Source organism: Macrobrachium rosenbergii, chromosome 19 (genome assembly GCF_040412425.1).
Source record: "Macrobrachium rosenbergii isolate ZJJX-2024 chromosome 19, ASM4041242v1, whole genome shotgun sequence".
NCBI classification, from domain to species: domain Eukaryota; kingdom Metazoa; phylum Arthropoda; class Malacostraca; order Decapoda; family Palaemonidae; genus Macrobrachium; species Macrobrachium rosenbergii.
Genome location: NC_089759.1, coordinates 34,886,626 through 34,907,339, shown reverse-complemented (window position 1 = coordinate 34,907,339; position 20,714 = coordinate 34,886,626). Strand labels below are relative to the sequence as shown.

Genomic DNA, 20,714 nt, shown 5'->3' with positions numbered 1-20,714 from the left:
CTAGCCATTTAAATATACATGCGCACGCATACACACTCACGCGCACGCGCAAACGGATTTTTTTGGCAGCCCTTGTGCCCAAGGTGTTCCAGCTTTCCTCCATTGCTTTAATAACGAACGATTTTTCCTTCTTACTGACAGCCTAAATTGGAAACGGTGAGATATAAACGGGATAATACAAAGGAAATATAACATAGGAAGCCTGTTTTGTCAATACAGAAAAGTTAGCATTACTTGTTATAGCTAGTTTAAATGTATTAGAGCTTAACAACAGTGAATTTATGGAAGGGGAAGATACGAACTGTCCGTTGCGTAATGAAGAAAAAGATTCAGAACATTAAATAGCGTACTTTTACGGGCTACTGTAAGGCCAAGCTGGCTTAATCTAATGCCGCGTCCACGCGATCGAACTCTGTCTTCAGACTATATGTCTTTTAACATACAAAGTATGCAAGAATCCGACCGAAACTTTGTCCAAACGGCAGAGCTACAGTACAGGTGGATTACGGGCTTTAGGTAATCACTAATCAGTCGGCAGCAAGTCGAGACCGCGTGTGGTTGTAGTAGTGTAATACGGTACGATAACAATAGTATTTTCACTAAATAAGTACTCTGCAAAGACTAAACGTGACAATAAAAAAAAAAACAAATATTCGAAGCGAGAGAGAGAAAGAGGCACACATACCTCAGAGTCGGAATGGTCTTCACCTAAAACCTCCTCAGTAGGGTACCATCAGGAATGATCAGAAGGCTGGTTATCGCTGCTTGGCATATTCGACACAGACGGTCCTGTAGTGTCGCCATCATTTAAAAAAGATAGATAATTAAAACACCACGACTTTGGCATACATATACCATCTGTTCCACTTCCCGACTTCTTTGACATTTTCATTTGCCTCACTACCCCACGGTACTGGTTTCTGAGATTGTCTATTTTTTTCACATCGCTTGTCAAAACTTTGAAGCTTTTGCTGGTAATCTTATTGGTTATCTCTTTGAGGGCTGCAGCAAGTTGGTTTCTATTCCTACAAGAGACACTTCTTATTTTCCACAAACATTCATGTTCGTGCAATAATTCAGTAATGTTATTCCGAGAACAATACGTGTTTGAGTTGGACATGATGCACAGTAATAAATCTAAGAAAAAAAAAAAACGTTCTTAACTCAGTCAGGATAGAAACAGACTGAAAACTGATTTTGTACCTGGCAGCGTCGTCGTTTCATATTCAGAGTCAGAACAAGGGCATTGTTTGTGCCCTCTTTAACAGCAAACACGAACATTTCGTGGTTTTGTCCGCTTAAATTGCCCATTTACAGACAATGTCTTCGACTCTGCAGACAGAGTTCGACCGTGTGGACACGGCATAAAACAACAGCAGGATCCTAACGTAATGTCTTGTGCTGGTGCTGGATTATATAATAAAAATGAATATAAAGTATTATGAAGACCGACCATATCATGACGAATATTCCCTTACTTAAAAAACTTAAAAGAAAAAATATCGGGAAACAAGACGCACATGGAAAATCAGGAAGCTACAGGGAGCCGTTACAACATTTCATCTTAAATTACTACTACTTTATTAATATTCCGCTGTCACCAGCTGTCAGATATACCAAGTAATCGCCTATGTATGAGAAATCTGTAAAAGGTTAGTAAACGTATTACCATTTGTTAATCAGCAAATCTGTTATATTCTACATTAAAGGGAACTTAGAGGTAATGCATAATATTAAGAAATGCATAAACAAAATAATTTTTCTCCGAAAGGTAAAGTATATCTTAGACGATATCTTAGGCTGTCGAATTAATTTATTTTGTGCTTTAATGGTTTTGTTATTTTGTTGCACGGTGGAAGAAGACCGGACTTGATGCCGCCCAAATCCAGTTGAAAAATGCATTAAAGGAGAAGGTAAATGTTTTATTTAAGGCATAATCATGTTCCCGAGTAGAAAGCGTAATTTCTTAATTTAGGGTGTAGTAAAATGGTAGCTTTAAAGATATAGTTTTTGGGGAACACATTAGAAAACCAAGGATTTTTGGGAAATCTAAGCAACATCTCTGCACGGACTCTTGCTTTGAAATTGATTTTTCCTATTCATTTAGCATTGCTGATGAAGGAGGTGGTGGTGTTTATTGTCGGTCAGTTATTATGGTAGATCTAAGTAGTAGCTCCGCAGCGACGATTTCCTCCTAACTTGACTTTTTTTTACAGTGTTTTGGTTGTTAATTATGGATTTACCTTCAATTTTTGTCGCAAGAATGTAATTGACCTGTAATTAACCGCTGAAGTCCATCCAACAAGGGTTTTCCATACGTGATCTTCACGAGACAGGGCACAGGTACGTCTGTTTCGAACGGTTCATATCCCGTCCAGCAAGTGCAATAACTTGTTAACGTATAAGTACCCCCCCCAGGCTAGTACTAAACACGGCAAAGGGACATTCCATTTGGCCGACAACAAACAAGTGCACCGCCAGTATCAGAAGCCCTAAAAGTGCCGAAAAAACCAGTTTCCAAGGTAAAAACAGGTGCGGAGCTAATACTTAGAATTACCATTATCATTAACCTCATATCTGCCCAACATGGTTAGGGATCCTTCGGGTACACGGGGTTTGGGTGGGGGAAAACGTTGGGAGAAAGACTGGGATGCCAAGTTGTTGTTATGGAATGATTCCATGCATGCGCAAGCCATTAGGGAGTCATATGTTTAAGAAGGGATTGGCTAAGGAAACCTATTATAACAGGAACTATACTAACCTAACCTAACCTAGCAGGCCGTGTTACTTAACCGACCCCCGACCCCCCGGTGAAGGAAACTCCACTTTTTACCAAAAGCTCCCCTATAACACTGTGCATGTGTGATAGCATTCCAGGATGGCCAGTATACAACTTCTGAGGCTAATTACAGGTTAATTACAGTTGACCTACAAAAAATAATGGTAAATTATTGATGAGCAACCAAATTACTGTAGGAAAAATCAAATTCCAAAGTAATACCCCGTGTGGAGCTATTGCTTAGTCCTACCAGACTTTGGTCGGCAAAACCACAAAATGAGTGAAATACAGGATTTATTCTACTTAACCTTACCTATAGGGTCCTTGCATCCCCACAACAGACAACCTAGGGCACTGTAAATGAAATTGGATAGTAGGTGTACAACCTAACCAAACCACACCTAAACTAAGATAATTTAGGATGCCAGGTCCTTACTTGGCAGGGAGCATCCCCTCCTTAAACCCCCAACCTAACATAACCTAGTTTATTAGGTCTTTGCTTACCAAGTAAGTGGTATCACTTTGAAAACATTCAATAAACCTTACTATAGGCTGATCAGAATAAGAACTTCCAGAAGTATCATGGAATCTATCCTTGTATTTCAGTAGTTTTGTAAAGTACCACAAATAGCATTACAGTATTGCTGTACAGAATTACAGTAAGCTTTTGTACTAACTGAGTTTTCCTGTTCTCTATTTCAGAACTTCACAATAAGGAAATTGGGTCATCTGTGATGGATTCAGAGCCTCTTCCAGAAACAAGAGATGTTTTAAGAGGCCATTTGCTTACTAAAGTACGATATTTAAATCCAGCTTTAGCAGAGCAGGTAATTGCATGTTTTTTTTTTTTTGGAAAAATTGTTTGGGGAATTTGCTTCTTGGATAAATATTTTTAAATGTATTTTGCTAAGTACACATGTGATCTTTCTCTGAATTTTTTGTAGCTGAACTCCATATATTGACTATGACTGAAAAGAGCATGACTGTTGGGTGATGAACTGCTGCAGCAGCAAGGAAGTTTGGATTCTATGTAGTGGTTGAATGTAAATATGTAAACAAGGCAGTAACAGTAACAGGAACAATAAGCATACAGTAGCAGTATTCCTGAAAGAAGGAAGACTTGAAATTGAATGAGATCTATTTTTAAGTGAGGATGTTTACATTTTCAAAATTCTAAAAATATGATATTTTGCGAACAGACATTTTTTTCTATGCGAACCTATTAGCTTACATGGCCTATCTGTGTGGTCAGCACTCAAAGAGACACTTAATAGTATAAATGAGAACACTTCTGTGTTAGGCCATGCACTGAGAACACCCAGCACCCCCATTAATGGTAACTTTTTTCCTGTTTTGTCCGGACTTCCCGCAAGAAGCTTTGGCTGAGAGGAAGGCTACATGTGGAAACTGATAGGTTTTGTATCAGGAAAAACACATTTTTGCTGCTTTCACAACATATAAATTGTTTTAATAAAAGACATGAATTTATATGAGACAAAGTAATTATTTAATAGTGTTCAACTGTGATGCATAGCAGTTTTTGAGCTGCATCACCGGGGAAGCCAATGGCCGAGCAAAAGTGATCAGGAAACAGAAGTTCAGACTGGTTCCTTGTAAGTAGGGTCATAGTGTATACTTTTTTTTGTATATAAGGATTTGGCTAAAAATATGTTAAACTTAACCCTTAAAATCTTCGATAAAGTACAGTAGTAAATACCCCAGAAGTCTATTTTCATATAAAATTGAACTGAGCCAAGGCCCTGCAATATGTTCAATTCCCACAATATCAAACTCTAAGAGTCACTTGATCCAACAAGCTTCCTTGAATTCGCCTCAGCATGTGTCGGCAGAAGGCTTCTTTTCCCTCTACAGTCTGGTCTCTTTCAGGGGTAAAGGACTAGTAATTATAACACCCAGTTGCCTTAAAGTAGAAAGAGCTATAATTTTTTTAAAATCAGTCTCAAAATTAGCCCCCAACCCGGCCATAAATATAGTTAAACACCCCAACAACAACAGTAAGGTCCTATCAAAAGAAGATATTAATCTCAGCCTGAATCGAATTAAAAGATAAACCCCTGCAGTAACTAGAGTAGAAGAATGAACCAGAGCAGAAACGGGGTTAGGAGCTGCCATCGCCCCAGGAAGCCAAGCAGAAAACGGAATTTGAGCTCTCTTAGTCGTGGCTGCCAACACAGCTAAAAAAATGACATACCTATTGTCAATAGACTCTTCCCCAACATAAAAATAAAAATTTCAGCCTCCCAAACTCAGTATCAAAGAAATAAAAATTTCAGCCTCCCAAACTCAATATCAAAGAAATAAAAATTTCAGCCTCCCAAACTCGATATCAAAGAAATACTAAGTAAAATAGCCACATTGCCTGATTAGACAAAGCTGCTAACGTACCGGCCCCAGCAGATTTTTCATTTTGGTAATAAATAACCAGAGCGTAAGACACTAAACCCAGGTCATCTCACCCCAACAAAATTCTAATCATAATAGGACTAATAATCAACAAAAGCATAGAAAGAACAAACCCTAAAACCAGATATATAAAACACCCAATATTGTAATCCCCAGACATATAACCACCTCTGTAGAATAAAATCATAGAAGAAATAAAACAAACGAAAGACATAAACATCATTGACATCCAGTCAGTAATCAAAGCTATTATAATGCTAGCCCTGTTAATTCTAGTCAGCTCCCAGTCTAAAAAATAACAACGACCAGAAAAAAAGCAAGTTTGAAGAGGTAACCAGACTAACAACAGACACAATAAATAAAAATACTATAGTCCTTAAATTTATCTTATTATTCCACAACACTGCCTAAAATAAAAAATTATATCTTTGGATCCACAAACCAACATTTTATTTAAACCATTTAAGCTATTAACAAACCAAAATCGAACCCTTCAACACTAAAACATTCAAGGGCAACCGGTGAAAAATTAAAACTAAATATTCTCGAACCTTACCAGAGCAACAAGAAAACAAAACCCTAAAATATTTCCCATATAAAGCCTGTAAGCTGCCCTTGAAAAAGAAAGTTTAGCAACTGGAACCATTGCCAGCAATACCCAAGAAACAACCCTTAAAATAAGACTGATCTCACCCAATAAATTAACGGTAGGGGGAGCAGCCATATTTCCAGCCCTTAACAAAAATCACCACAAAGCCATGGTAGGCATAAAGTTAAGCAGCCCCTTTCTGACCAATAATCTACGCCTCCCTAGATGCTCATACACCGTATTAGCCAGACAAAACAAACATATTTGTACATATTTGTATTGTATAAGGTACCCTTTAAAGGGCCTGCTGATTTTCGCTTTGCCCACCTCCATGTTTAATGTGTGAATCAGCTATATAATGGAGAGGTAAGGTTCATTGAAAAAATGTAAATGCTTGTTGCCCTCCCTACCTCCACACATTCAAAGTGGACAGAAGTAGACTGACCGGCTACGGGTGTTTGTACCTATCGTTCCCCTGGTGGGGGCTGGGAGAAGTAGATGGATAGAAACAGATATTCACGGAAAACCAAGTGTTCTCATTTTTGGTTTCAATCTATCGAACTACCGCTGGCATGGAAGTAGAAGGTATACAATGGAGAGGTAAGTATTTAAAAAATAAATCTTAAATTAAGTATTTATTTTTATCTTAAGTAACTTACGAAGTAATTACATTACTAATAATTCCTACTTTTCACAGCAGCTTTATTTTTAAATTTTGCGGTAGCGCTCTATTCTTTTGGTGTAGGTAACAGACCCCACCCACTTTCAGGGAAGAGTAAGTACAACCCGGCTCAAGAACTCAATTCGTTCCTGCCTCTCATCGACTGAACATCGGTTGTTGGGTAGCTTTTGTTTTGCATTGAATTTCACTGGTTATTTGCAGGCATCACCGAACTTTGGTGAAGTACACTGTTCTTTTTGGTAGCACTAATCTGTTTTAGCTCAGCAAGTTTCTTGATTGTGACTGAAGTATGTCAGATTCTAGTGCCCATAGTATTAGGTATTGCAGCAAGGGCTGCAAGACTAGATTGACATCTGCTAAATATGAAACACATACTATTTGTAGTTCTTGTAGAGGACAAACTTGTTCTCCTGACCTTAATTGTGATGAGTGCAGGGAATGGGATCAGGGGTGATGGAAAACTTTGAACTATCGTTTAGGAAGACTGCAAAGAGATAGAGAGAGGCAGCTGCAAAAGCCGAAGTTAGGTTCTCATTCTCCTGAAAGTGGGCAGGGTCGGTTATCTACACCAAAACAATAGAGCGCTACCGCGAAATTTAAAACTTAAGCTGCCATGAAAAGTAGGAACTAATAGCAGTGTAATTACTTGGTAAGTATATATATATAACACCTTATTTTATTATAAAAATATCATATTTTTTCTTTTTTTAGATTACAGATAAGTTGATTGAGGATAAAACCAACAATCAGATTATTGAGCTGTTAGTATGTGACTCTACATTAGAAGAAAACGTTGAGAAATTTCTCTCTTGCATTTCTGTGTAAGTATGTGTTTTGTTTTACTAATGGCTCATGAATTTCAAAGCAGTAACATTACATTTTCACCTTGAATTGTATACCTAATTGCATTACTGTATTAGCAAGAGAATACTTTTGTATAACTCCATTGGCTCCTTTTCAGAAGACTTTAGATTGTAATGGCTCCTTTTTCAGAAGACTTTAGATTGTAATGGCAATCCCTTTACAGCCATACAGGCATGATCAGTACAGCTGTTAATTGAACCAAAACCACAAATGAAACTAGGACAAAAGTAAGACAGACCATTACTAAAGTGTTTGTTCCAGTGAAGTACAGTATGCAAAACTTTGTCTGATATGTAGGAGTATCTTCAGACAAAAAATGGTTGGTTGTTGGTAACAAGGTAGTTAAAATGTGTGTAGTGAGGAAGGGTGTACGGAAGTCCTGAGCACTCACCTGCCTGAACCATATGTTTATTTTTACAAAGCATTCAGGCCTTTGTCTTTATATAGGAGTATTCCTTTGGTGGAGGCATTTTTGTTCATTGAAGCCCCACATCTGACATCTCAACAACCAAAGAAGCTTCAGAGCTAGGCTACTAAGGGAAAGAAATTGAAAATTTAAAAGAGTTAAAGTATACAGGTGGCACTAAATACCATACACATGCTCAAATACACAATATTTATGGATACACGCTCCACAATTAAAGTTGTTTTGTGGTGTGTTTATAGAACAGTGGCAGAGAGATGTTGGCCGTAAGGCAATGAAAGAACAGCAAACAGGTGAGTAGGTTACACCAACCTTCAACCACTTACACGGAAGATTTACCTTTTACAAGGTAACCTACTCACCTGTTTGCTGTTCTTTGGCTGCCTTACAGCCAACATGTCTCTGCCACTGTTCTGTTAACCACACCACAGAACAAATTTAATTTCGGAGCTTGTACCCAAAAATATTGTGTATTTGAGCATGTGCATAGTACTTTGTGCCATCTGTATATTTTAGGCTTATAAATTTTTAATTTCTTTCCCTTAGTAGCCTAGCTCTGAAGCTTCCTTTGGTATCCAGATGTTGAGATGTCAGGTGGTTTCATCATCTATTTTCCTGTGACCTCTGCAGATGCTGTGCCTTTGGGAGTCATGACCTCTCCTGCCGAGATCACTTCCCTGTTCTCTCCTGGTATCTGGCAGCAGGACAGTCTTGGGGTGGATTTCATGGATGTTCTCAAATGTCCATCATTAGCATGTCCGTTACCCTGTTTCTGTCATCTTTATTCTAGGGTTTCTCCAAGTTCCAAGCGCATTGGAAGTTGTGTGTGGCCATGAGTTACCCACTAACCTTCTTTTTGGAATCTTCAGCTTTGACCAGTGAACTGTGCAACAGTGGCTTTGCTCTTACAAGAGACTGATGCCTCTTGCAGTGAGCCAGTCTCAGACATGTTGGATCCTGCCTACTCTCATGCTTTTCTAGGGCTCCTCCAGATATTGCAGTGTTGGAAATTTCATGTCTTCCTAAAGTTACTGGGGAACCTTCCATCCAAGGGCACTGGCTTGGGTGATACCCCCTCTGCAACAGTAGTAAGTGCTCTAGTAGTGGACTCTGCTGTTGTGGCCTTAGACTGCTGTCATAAATCTCAGCCCCTACTATTAATATTGTTTGGTTGAGGAATAACTTTTCCTCGTCCATCTCCTCACCATGTCTTTTGGTTCTTGAACTGTAGATATTAGAAATTTTCTCATAGTAGGAAGCTCCAACAGATTTCTGACAGTCACCATTCTTCCTTGAAAAGGGATGGCAGGCACTATTCTTGTACAGGGGGCTGATATACCGTAGGTAAGTGTGCCAGTTTTTGTTAGAAACTTGTTTGTGACTAATCATGAGCCCAAATTTCTCAGAAGTGGAGGTTTGGCCCTTGGCTCCCTTGTAACTGTGGACTGTCCTAGCTCTTTGGAACTCATTTTTTTATTATAAAGTACAATTACATTGCAACCAATTTTGGCATTTCTGGCTTAGTTTGACATTCATGTGGTTGAGGTAGCACCCAAGCTCTCCAATGTGCTCAGTGTTGGTCCCAGTCTTAGGGCTTCTTGCTGATTCCAGTTTTATTGGCTTATTTACAGTGTATGGTCAGAGCAGTGACTATTAACATCCACTTCTGCTGTATTTGCTCTGACAGTCCACTGGTAATAGATACTGGTTCTCAATTTATTGGATCTATATCATCTACCAGTGTTTGTACTCGTGATTGGTCCTAAATCTACGTTACCAATCCCGGATTTAGGTCTGATCCTTACTTTGGCACCTAGCAAGGTGTTAAATGTTATGTTATAATAGTTGCACTCTGGAACAAGTCTGGGGTTTCACTGAGTTTGCTAATATATCAACAGACCAAAAATGTGACCGATAATTATGGAAAATTCAGGGATCTATAGGCTCAGTACCATTTTTAGCTACCACTTCTCCTTTGTGTTTGGCAAACAAAGGAAGGATTAGTTTGAGATTTCTTTCCATCAGAGAACTGGGTTATCTTATGGGTAATATGTCTGGTTTTGACACAAAATGGTAATGCTGGTAATTTTTGTGAAATATCTCCATTAGGCTTGATTTTTTGCTAAACATTTGTAACGACCCCAACTTGTTAATAGCTATAACCCTAGAAGGCAGTGTTTTATGATATTTCCTGACTTGCAAGGATTGAGTGAACTTACGAATCATCCAGCAAGAGGGGACATCTCCAGGTCCTGCTCAATTACCTCTAAATTCTTTATTATACCACCCCTCTCTTTTGGGCGAAACTGTTTTCATAGGTATGAGGTTGTCAAACATTAGAGACCATCTCTACATCTTTCTACTTTGTGAAGTTACCCACAAGTCCTTGGATTCTTCTTGAAAATCTGTGGTAGCTTCTCAACATATTGTGTAGCTACATAAGCTCCTCTTGAACAAGAATAGCATCTTGTGTAAAGTTCATGGGTAGGCTTCGGTCTGCTAAGTAGATGTGGCAGATGACTGGGCCCTCCCCTTTTCTTTCACTTGTTGAACTCTGGTAGTCCAGATCTTGATCATGCTGGTGTGACCAGGTGGAGGTCAGCTGCATGTGTGAGCACCATTATGAGATCTATGATCTAAGGATGTAATTCCCTCTGCCTTCCCCTGATCATCTTAGAGTAAAGTATTCATACAAAATTCAAACTCTGGCAAATTTCCATATCAGTCTCTCACATCAATACATACCTAAGCTTCCTGTGGGAAGATCATAGAGAACCACTGATGGCCAAGCTGCTCTCCCCACTTGTTTTGGGACAGGTGGATGGCCAGTGGACATAACTTTTATGGACACTGTTCAGCTACACCTGCAAATTAAATATTTAAAAATATTTTTAATATAAAGCCATCAGTTTACAAGTAGAAGATCCACCACCCATCTGCATAATTCTTGCGACACAAGGGGTGAACTAACCACTAGGGACCCTGTTCTACCAATTTGTATGGTTTACAAGGCAAACGTTAGCTCCTTTTGGTGCATGTCTAAGGGAGTTGTTGATTGCAGTAAATGCAAAAGTAAGCTGATTGGTTTGTATTAAAAGGATAAAATTTCTTTTAATTAAAACACTTCATTTATCAAACCATGATTCTATTATTAGATATTTTTTCTTATCCAGTGATGTTGTTTATTTAATCTTGATACCTATACAGTACTGTATTCATGTATAGACGCAGTGCCAGTACGGTAAATTACTATACAGAAAATAGTAGCGTATCCTTTATTTTGTCATAGAATTCTTCAATGTTTTTAACAAGTACTTAGAGAGTATATTAGAATATGAACAAAACCAGTATAGATTATTAGTTGCTGGCAGTAATTATAAAGTTATAACTTGCCACCTGAAACCTACATATGCCAGAGTGGGTCAGCAGAGCACATTCAGAGATGTATGAGCCTAAACGGTATTCTGTAGTGTTGAAAGGAAGTACAGTACGAGTATAATCAATTTTCCTGAAGTCTCATGGATCAGCTTTGAGTTGAACTTAACTGACTGCAAGTCATTACATTTATGCACTAATGATTGAGGTATTTGGATCACTGCAGTAAAAAAAGGATTAGATCAGTCGTATTACAGTATACTGTAAAGGAAAGGGAATTTCAAATATTGTACTGATTACAGTAGTTGTTTTACTAAGTTGTCTTTGATCATAATTTAAGTGCATCACAAGTTGTTTCACTTTTCAAAAAGACCAGTATTTAACTTGAGTTAATCCTGTTTTGAAATGTGTTGCCATTTATTACTCTTTGCGCTGATTGTAGTTTTTTATCTGTTCTTATAGTCCTAATTCCGAGGTGAGGGAGAGTCTTGGTATGGCCTTGTATCAAGCTGTCTCTTCTGTGGAACATGAACTGTGTGCTCAGGTAAGAGAATATCTGAAACTGTTATGGATAAAATTTGGCTAGAATTATAAGTTACCGGTAGTTTAAATGTTATTTATTTCTGTAATTATTTTTTTTAATCTCATCTTTATTTTTATTCTGAAGGAAATCTCACATGCCATATATATACAGTACTGTATATGGTATAGAGTGGAATTCCCAGAATAGTGATTATAACAAAATAAAAGAATGAAATACATCTAAAAGCCAGAAAACAGCAGTCAGCCAATAGTGGTGTGTATGCTTGGCTAGATACTAGAGTTTTGGGCAGCTCCAAGTATCATTATTTGTGTTGTCTTGATCCATGAGCTGTGGGAAATTGATTTCATAAAGGGGAGAAACTTAAGACCATTGGCAAGAAAACAGTGTTAACCCCTCAGATGTTTTCTATCCAATTCTTAATTGAGATATTTTTATGTATAAGCTGGATGCTCGCTTCATGCCCACAATCACTTCATGGAATAGAAGCATTGGCTGGGGATGCTTTGTCCTCTCTCTTTAAATATCTATTCATCCTAATTCTGCTAATAAGCAGGAGAGGCCTTTAGGAGACATGACTAAGTTGGAAGGTTTAGCCAAGAATCCCAAGTCTGGCCCAGGCAAAAAAATCAGTAGCTTTCTTAGGTCATGCTTCTATCCTGAATATACATGTATGATTTCATATTCTTTGGATACAATAGTCTTGATGAAGAGGACTATCTAATATGCTTTCCTCTTCAGGCTTTGAGAGCCCAAGGACTGCCAGTTAACTGACCCTATTTTCTGGCCTTTGGTCAAGAAGATAGCTGTCAGGTTGTATGTTACAATGACTTGAACTACAATGGTTGCTGGGCTGCTCACAGCCTTTTTGCCCTCAATAATTCCCTGGCAACTGTAGCCAACCTTATTATCTCTTGGCATTCCTATCCTACCACCCAACAAGATCTGTGACAACTAAGGAACACTGTTCAAGGAGGATGATGATGCTCTTCTTCACCCATGATATTTTCTCTACCCTGTTAGGATTTACTTCCCAAAATTTTGATCCTTCTAGCAAGGTACATGTACCAGATTTTGGGTGGTGTCAACCTTGGAAGAAGGTTACTTTTTGCCGTATGCGGAGACAGTTCTCCCATTAACTTGTGGTATGATACAGTTTGAGATCTACAAAAGAAACTCACTGAAATTCTGTGCTTTAGACAATGAAGTAAGGGTGATGGTGGAGAAAGAGGTCATAGAAGATATGGTGGGTAACCTCTGTGGCTTTTATACAGCTAGTTATTTATAATCTCTAAGGCCTTAAGGGGGTTGGAGATCCATAACTTACTCAGCCTTCTAAAATCAGTATCCCCAGTTAATACCCATTCAGAGGCAGTTACATTGCCTTATTGCTCTATCCAAAAGGACGCCTTGTTTGTATCCATGGAATTGAAGGATTTGTACTTTCAGGTTCCCGTGCACAGGTCTTCGAGGATGGTACTGTGGTTTTCTTGGCTAGGCATGGCAAGGCATGGTCTTCTAGTTCAAGGCCTTGTTTTGGGTTGGCAACAACCCCCCTCAAGTCTTCACTTGCTAACTATTCCCTGAAAGTTTTTGGACCCAAAGGAGGAGTGCAGCATCTGGTTGTTAATTTATGTCAACTAGGACAAATCTGACTTGGCACTGTTGAGGCATATGCATCTGGGCGTGGACGTGGTCACAGAAATCTTTTCAGTTTACCCCACAGTGGAGAGAATGCTCAGATTTCACTTGCTTTTGCAGAAGTTCCTTTGTATTCCAGCCTCTCCTTTAAAATTGTTGCAAAGCTTTCTGGGGCATCTGAACTCTAAATGAAGCTGATGTTGCACAGCCACATAAGGCTAAGAACATTGCTGCCACAACAGAACAAGACAATTTTGAGTCCCATCCTTCCTGGTAGTTCTGATAGACCTTGCTTGGTGGTAAGATCTTAATAACCTCCAAAGAGGATATGGGTACCAACTTCCTAAATTATATAGCACAGGGAAGGGATATGCACAATAACCCTCTGGAGTTGAAGGCAGTTTATCCTGCCCTTTGGACCTTTGCAAGTCACCTCAATAAAGTGATAGGGATAATGTTATACAACTCAACTTCAGTCGCATATTTCCCAAACAAAGGAGGTACTAAATCCCCAGCCATGGTCATCTGGCTGTTTACAAAGAAACAGAATGTTACCATAATTCCCAGATTTGTCTATGGGATACAGTGTTGTGACCGATAAATTGAGTAGGCAGGATCGAGTTACTGAATCCCAGACATCCAATATGGTAATTAGGGATCATGAAATTGCAGCTATAAGAGAAACATATGAGTTCGTCTGTTTTAGAGATATAATCATGTCTTGATCATGAATTCAAATGGCCTTGCTGTAGCTGCAGCTCATGTTTTATAAATTCCCAGGGGGGAGGGGGTTGCCATGCTTCAGACTTGCCTTCCTCATCATCATGATACATAACCCTTCTCCTCAGTGCATAGAACTCTGAGGTATTAACTTCTACCGTGTATATTGATGGGCTGAGCAAAGCATTAGTTTTGTTTGACCTGCCCAATATTGTGCAATCCCTTCAAGGCTCAAATACCTCACTCCAGAGGTTCAAAGGCTCGAAAGCCCTGGTTTACTCTGCATTGCATGAATTGGCAAAAATCCATCTAACATAAATAACTAGCCAGGTTACTGTAAAGTAATATGTGTGTGGTAAAACAAGTACAAGTTTTTAAAAACAATATTATTTTTTTTTTCATACAAAGTTTATTACTTTACTGAAGATATCCATTCCTTACTTATCTTTTGTAGTAAATCCAGATGACACAGGGAATGAATTGTAACTGCCTCCAATGTACTTTGGAGCCCGGATGTACAGCTGGCCAGGAGGGAACTTTTTTCTTCTAGAAAGTGTTTGGAAAACAACTCAGATACATAATCAGACTACTATAAAGTAGATGGTTTTTAATAAAAAAAAATATCAACATTAAAAAAAAATAAGATATGAAGTATGTACTGTTATGCTTATGTGGAGGTAGAGATCTTACTTTTTTTTATTGATTTATAGGTAACTGGGATGTTGTTGGAGTTGCCTGTTTCAGTAATATCCCAGCTGATCAATGATGAAGCAGCACTGAAGGAAGCAGTCACCAAAGCCCGTCAGGAGTACATTAGGTTTTCACAGGTGAGTTTAACTTTTCATTTTTATTGGACATATTTATATATTATGTCATGTAAGCCCATTGGTGAAATATTACTGAGTAGCTGGAATAGTTTCATTTATAAATTTACTTTTTTTTTACTTTAAATGCCTCAGGCTCTTGACCCACGGTGTATAGTGTTATTATTTATATTACTGTTTTATTGATGTGCTGAAAATAAGTCTGTCAAATGGAATGTAACAATTCCAGAGACTATAATGCTTGTATGTGAAAGGAGAAAACTAATCAGTGAGGAGTAATGAGGGTAATAACAAACAATGAACAGATATATGCAGGCACTAGGTAACACAAATATGATATTCTAAGAAAGCAATACCGGGGTGGGTTCTGTTAAAGTAGCACTGCAGCTTCTCTTGGCTGTAGGTGCATTAACATTCTGAACCATGCCAGGGATATTGTTTCATAAGTTTTACAGTAAAGGGAGTATGTCTCTCTGTTGGTGTGAGAACAACTGAATGTCTCAGCTGGTGAGAGAACAGCTGAATGTCTGGGCTGGTGAGAGAATGACTGGAGGCCTCAAAAGAAAAGACAAATTTCTTACTAAGGCCACAGTGCTAATAGAAGGCTGCCTGCCAAAAGTGGAGCACCCAGCCCACTTATAGTATCATTTAGAATGTAGTACATGCAACTGAGAAAAATGCAGCCTAATGGCAAGCAATTGATCACTCTGCATGGAAAATGGCCACAATCATGCAATTCAGCCATTGAAATTCAAGCTTCCAGAGAATATGGTGTTCATTAGAAAGAGGTAACAGAAGGTATTGCTAAATACACAAAGAAGAGATCAGTTATTAGAAAAGCATATAAATTGATAAATATCATAAACAAATAGTTAAAAATATAGATAAATTGTTAAAATACAAGGTGAATTGTTCTAGGGTAGTAATGCATTACATCTCCTCTTGAACTTTTGGGTTTTCAACTGCACAATATCCTCTGGGTGTTCCACATTCCAGTGATGTGAGGAATAAAGGATCTCTGGAACTGTGAAGTTGAACTGTGAAGTTCGATGGCGAGGCATATTTACTACATATTGTTGCTGCTGTTCAGCAAACCTGGTTTCTTTCAGCAGGAAATTGGGATCAGGGATCAACTGTGAATGCAAAAGATCTCGGTTAAAATACATCTTTTGAAAGGTGGAATACATCTTTTGAAAAATTAACAAAAAAAGAGCCCATCCATCAATGGTCCAAGTCATAACTACTAATATTAGGAAACAGAAACTTACCACCAGGAACCACTCTATCTACAAGAGATAAATCTCGAGCAGATGTCCACACTGGAGAACATTATTCTCCTAAAGGAAGGACAAATGACCTAAAAACAATTTTCACTGATTTTATCACTTATGTACAATACCCAACTTTGGTGCAGCATTTGCTAACACTTTCTTTAGATGTTTCTCAAAAGTAAGATGTGTCACAAATTACACCAAAAATAGTTGAAGCTACATATTCATTCAGTGGGGTCCCATCCACCTGAAGGGGAGGATGAGGAGGAAAATCTGTACGAGATCTGCTAATCAACAGTGTTTTTGTTTTTACTGCAGTTCAGCCTCATTCCTCACCGACCACACCATTCACTAATCCAGTCCATGTCATGATTGAGACTAAGGGCAGCATCATTTTTCGTAAGTGAAGACTGTACTACACCCGCAAGTGTTGCATCATTGGCTTACCGAATAATCTTGTTTTCCAGGCCAACAACCATATCACTTGTATACAATAAAAATAACAGTGGGCCATTTACTGACACCAGTACGAGAAAACTTACTGAAATATGTACTGTATAATGAATGTAAGTACTGTACAGTGAACCTAACACTATAGTGTATTTGCTGCATAGCAGTTGCTCTTCTCTTGAAGAATCAAGAAAGATTATACATTGCCTATGTAAACTTGATAAATTGCCATTCACAAAGGAAAGAAGCTGTACAGTTAGGCAGTTAAATTTGGTTTCACATCTGCCTCCAAATACTGTGTAGAAATTAAGGGAAATTCACAAGTCACCTCATCATATGAGCCAAACACACTAATTAAATGAAAAATAAATGAAAAATGAAGAACAAAGCCATATCTTGAAACAAAAGATCACACTATAAAAACATCTTTGGACTTTATGACCTCAGCGGGACACGCAGATGCATGAAACCTGCCTACACGTGTGTACAGTAGTGCTACTGGTTCACTGCTGTTGTCTTTCTTTACTGGGAGAGGGACTCAGCTGTCTGGGTTGATTTCATGTACATGAAGGGGCTGATTTTAAGTAATGTATTTGTTGTGAAGCAAATAATTAACAATGAACCTTTGTGGATAATGAACACCCTACATGTCATAAACCTTTAATAATGTGAGATATACCCATGTGATGATAATGATGATTATTGTAGTATCTTTATTCAAGTCAGCTGATAACTTAAATTTTAGAGCAACTGGTCATGTCTACCATACTTATGGAGCTTTCATGTTTTTTGTCAGGAATTGGAACTTATTACAGCTATGATTGCATCCTATTTTCAGGGTGAGGATGGCTGCCAGGAAGCCAGTGCTATGGGAGTATCGCAGAATATCAGTAATGAGAAAGAGGAATTAGGTGAGGTAATATTTGAAAAAATTTCCAAGAAGCATCCACAAGAAGCTGCTAAATTGACTGGAATGTTACTTCAGATGGAATATAAGGATTTGGTTAGAGTGATTGCTGAACCTGAACTTTTGACTAAGAAAGTGGAGCTTGCTTTGAGTGTTTTGAGATCATATAAGGGGAGTTGATGACATTGGACAAGATTGCATTATTCTTAGAACTTTCAATGTTGTCCTTGTTATTTGCAATTTGCTTTGCCAAAAGATGGGGCTGTGAGAGCTGTAGCATTTTTTATTATTAATGAAAACTTGTAAGAGTTTAGTCCTTTCTTTGCTGGATATATTTTTGTGATTCAGACCATATGAGTAATACTTAGATGTATGGAATATAGGAGAAAGGACATTATAGTTGGTATTTTATGAAAACTTATAAACTTTTATAGTATTAAATTCAGGGGTCTGCTCCTTCTGGTAAATAATGAAATCAAGTGTTTAACAAAGATTGGCACATAACGCACATGATAGGGTACCCTGGGGCCAACTTCATAGCTTATACTGTAGTCCAGTATTATTTGGAATGAATCTTACCTACTGTTAAATTTAGCTTTATCTTCATACCGTTTGTTGAAATTGCTTTTAAAAAAAAATCAGAATATGCTTGGCTAACCTGCGAGGACTGCCACTGTAGTCATCTGTTTCCCACCAGATGGTGCTGGAATGTTTACGTTCCTGTCATATTTCTTAGTGCCAACCTGTTAAACGGATGGTTGGATTGCCGTTTGTAATATTTTGTTGATTTCTGGCTAATTTTCTCCCGTACGGTACTGTGCTTGTTTCTGTTTTTGCTTTATGTCATCTACAACAAGCAGAGATGAAAGTGTCAGGCTGCATAGAAAGACTTTGTGAAGGCCGAATGTTTAGATTTTGCAAGATGACCTCATAGCCTATGTTAGCCTAGCTGCCCAGGCACGAGTGTAGTTTTCTTGATGCAGTATGTAGATTTTGAGTGATCTGATGAAAGGATGTAAATTTTGTTTAGTACTGTATCGGAAGATGTTAGAGGCCGATAATTTACGTAAACAATTAGTTAGGGCACAGCAGAAGCCTACCCAGTCTTTTCCTTTGGTATTCTGTTGTTGCGTCTCCTTCATTAACCTACCCGATATCCTAGGTTAATTCCTTTCTCTCATTCTGCTCCACCTTCTTTTGCTCCCTATGTGGTTCAGGAGAAAAGTAATTCTTGACATATATTTTATTAGTTAGGTTTTCGATCGAAAATATTAGGGCCAAGATCCCCCCCTCCCCCACCCCCAGTTTTCGTCCCTTTACGGTTTCCTCCACGAGGGATAAGGTTTCGGAGCCTTGGCATCATTCTGTAGCCTGCCCTCTGGACTGCCCTACGTCAGTTGGTTGTCTCCTCTGACAGGGAACCAAGGTGTGTCTCGGGACCAAGGTTCTGTGCCCTTCTACACCTCTCTCTCATCCATTTTCCCACTAAACATAGCAGTTTTTTCTGCTAAGTTAACAGCACTGGCTGGCTCACATAACATCCCTTTTAGAGAGAGTGATTGTGATGTATGTGAACCGGTGGAGTTAGGGTTTCAGATGTATTACATTTGCCTCTGTAGTTCTGAACCGCGTGTCTGTCCGTCTGTTATCTTTTGCTCCCCCGGTATCGTCCCCAACTGGACGATAACCCTCCTCCCCTCTTGCTCAGTTTTTCCCGGGTGACAGTTATTCCTTTTCGTATAGCGGCTCTTCCTCTTCCGCTGCCTATTTAACGAGAGTGAGTTGGCCTGATTTTAGCACATCTTGATAATTGCCTCTTAAGTGTTGTGCAGTCTCTCCGACTGTTGTTACCGTTATGTGATGATGTCAATCCATGCAGAGGACATTTGACTGACAATAAGGTTACATGGCGATGTCATACAAGAATCCTCTTCCTCCTCCACCTAAATACCTGTTCCTCCATCTGGTATTTTCACCCGGCATTCCGTGTCGTCATTACTCATGTTCCAGCAGTATTTCACCTCTTCCACCTCAGTTCCTTTGTTTGGACTTAAGGAGTTTCAACCGTGTTTTGGTTGACTCTCCTTTAGTATTTAAGTGGTGCATAGCAAGGGGAGAGAGGGGCTGACCATAAAACAACCCGTTGGGTATCTCAAGTTTTATTGTCACCGACGCTCTGGGTTCATCCAAGCCTTTTTCGAAGCAGTGTTGCTACACACACATTAATTCGAAAGGTCTGGAAGTCGGACAGTTGACACACAGTTGTTCACACTTTTGTTCTACATGTCAAGAGGCATGGTCTCCTTCCTTTGCTCTTATATGACCAGGAAGGAGACCCAGGTGAGGCAAACTACCAGTCCATTCAGAAGCTTACTCAAAATCCTCCCACCAAGGAAGTAAGTCCTCCTATTGTAAAGACCAGTGGTTTGTACATTGTGTAGGAACAAATGACAAATTTTAAAAGTAATTTGTATTTTTCCTAACTATACAAACCTGAGGTCTTGAAAAGTTAAATGCCCACCTCAAGCCACCCCTCATTCTGCTCCCTGGGCCAAAAGGCAAAGTGAATGCATACCAACTGGATGGGTGGGACTCCCACCTGTAGTCAGTAGTTAAATATATACTTAACCACCTTGTTTAAAGTTAAATGTCTGGTCTCCAGCTGCACTGAAGTATATTTTTATTGTAAAGACCCTAGGTGTGTGTAGTTAAATTTGTCATATTGCTGGAAAAGATGTCTTCCATACCTGCAGTTTCATTTTGAAATATATTTAGTTAAAATAAAGATCCATTTTTTACACTTATTCTTAGGGGTGTGCCTCCATGACCTTACAAGGATGATTTAAAGTTCTCAGTAATTTTGGGGGGTAAAATGATACTTTTAATATGTATCATATAGAAAACTTATGAATTATATATGATGAACATACTTTCATTCCCTGTCCAGAAGAAACTGGTTTGTTTCCATTCAATAGGCAAGTGCTCTGATGCGCCTGACAAATACAAAGAAAACTTAGTGCAGAACTCTCTTAAATCCTTTTTGAATGAGGTATTCTGCTACGGTACATAACAGGAATGATCCACTTGTCTCAGCTAATTTTTACAGTATTGTTAATTAAGTTCAAGAAAAAGAGATCCCTAACCCAATAGCTAAACCACCTAAGTGAGACTTTACACTGATATTTAAGCATCTTGTGAGGGAATTTGTAAACCTCTGAATCAA

General features: G+C 38.6%; 1 protein-coding gene across 5 annotated transcripts in view; it reads left to right on the top strand.

The window, feature by feature from the left end:
- Positions 1-20,295, top strand: part of LOC136848815 (uncharacterized) — a 28,472-nt gene extending 8,177 nt beyond the window's left edge. For 2 of the 5 annotated variants that reach the window (XM_067121490.1, XM_067121489.1), the window contains exons 2-6: positions 3,482-3,606; positions 7,186-7,295; positions 11,600-11,681; positions 14,750-14,866; positions 17,423-20,295. In XM_067121490.1, coding sequence (XP_066977591.1) covers positions 3,514-3,606; positions 7,186-7,295; positions 11,600-11,681; positions 14,750-14,866; positions 17,423-17,671 — 651 coding nt within the window. In that variant the 5' untranslated portion in view covers positions 3,482-3,513 and the 3' untranslated portion in view covers positions 17,672-20,295. Of the gene's footprint in view, positions 1-1,381; positions 1,653-1,859; positions 1,914-2,242; positions 2,344-3,481; positions 3,607-7,185; positions 7,296-11,599; positions 11,682-14,749; positions 14,867-17,422 lie in introns of those variants that run through there. The other 3 variants (XM_067121488.1, XM_067121487.1, XM_067121491.1) reach the window with 3 other exon arrangements.
- The last annotated feature ends 419 nt before the right edge of the window (positions 20,296-20,714 follow it).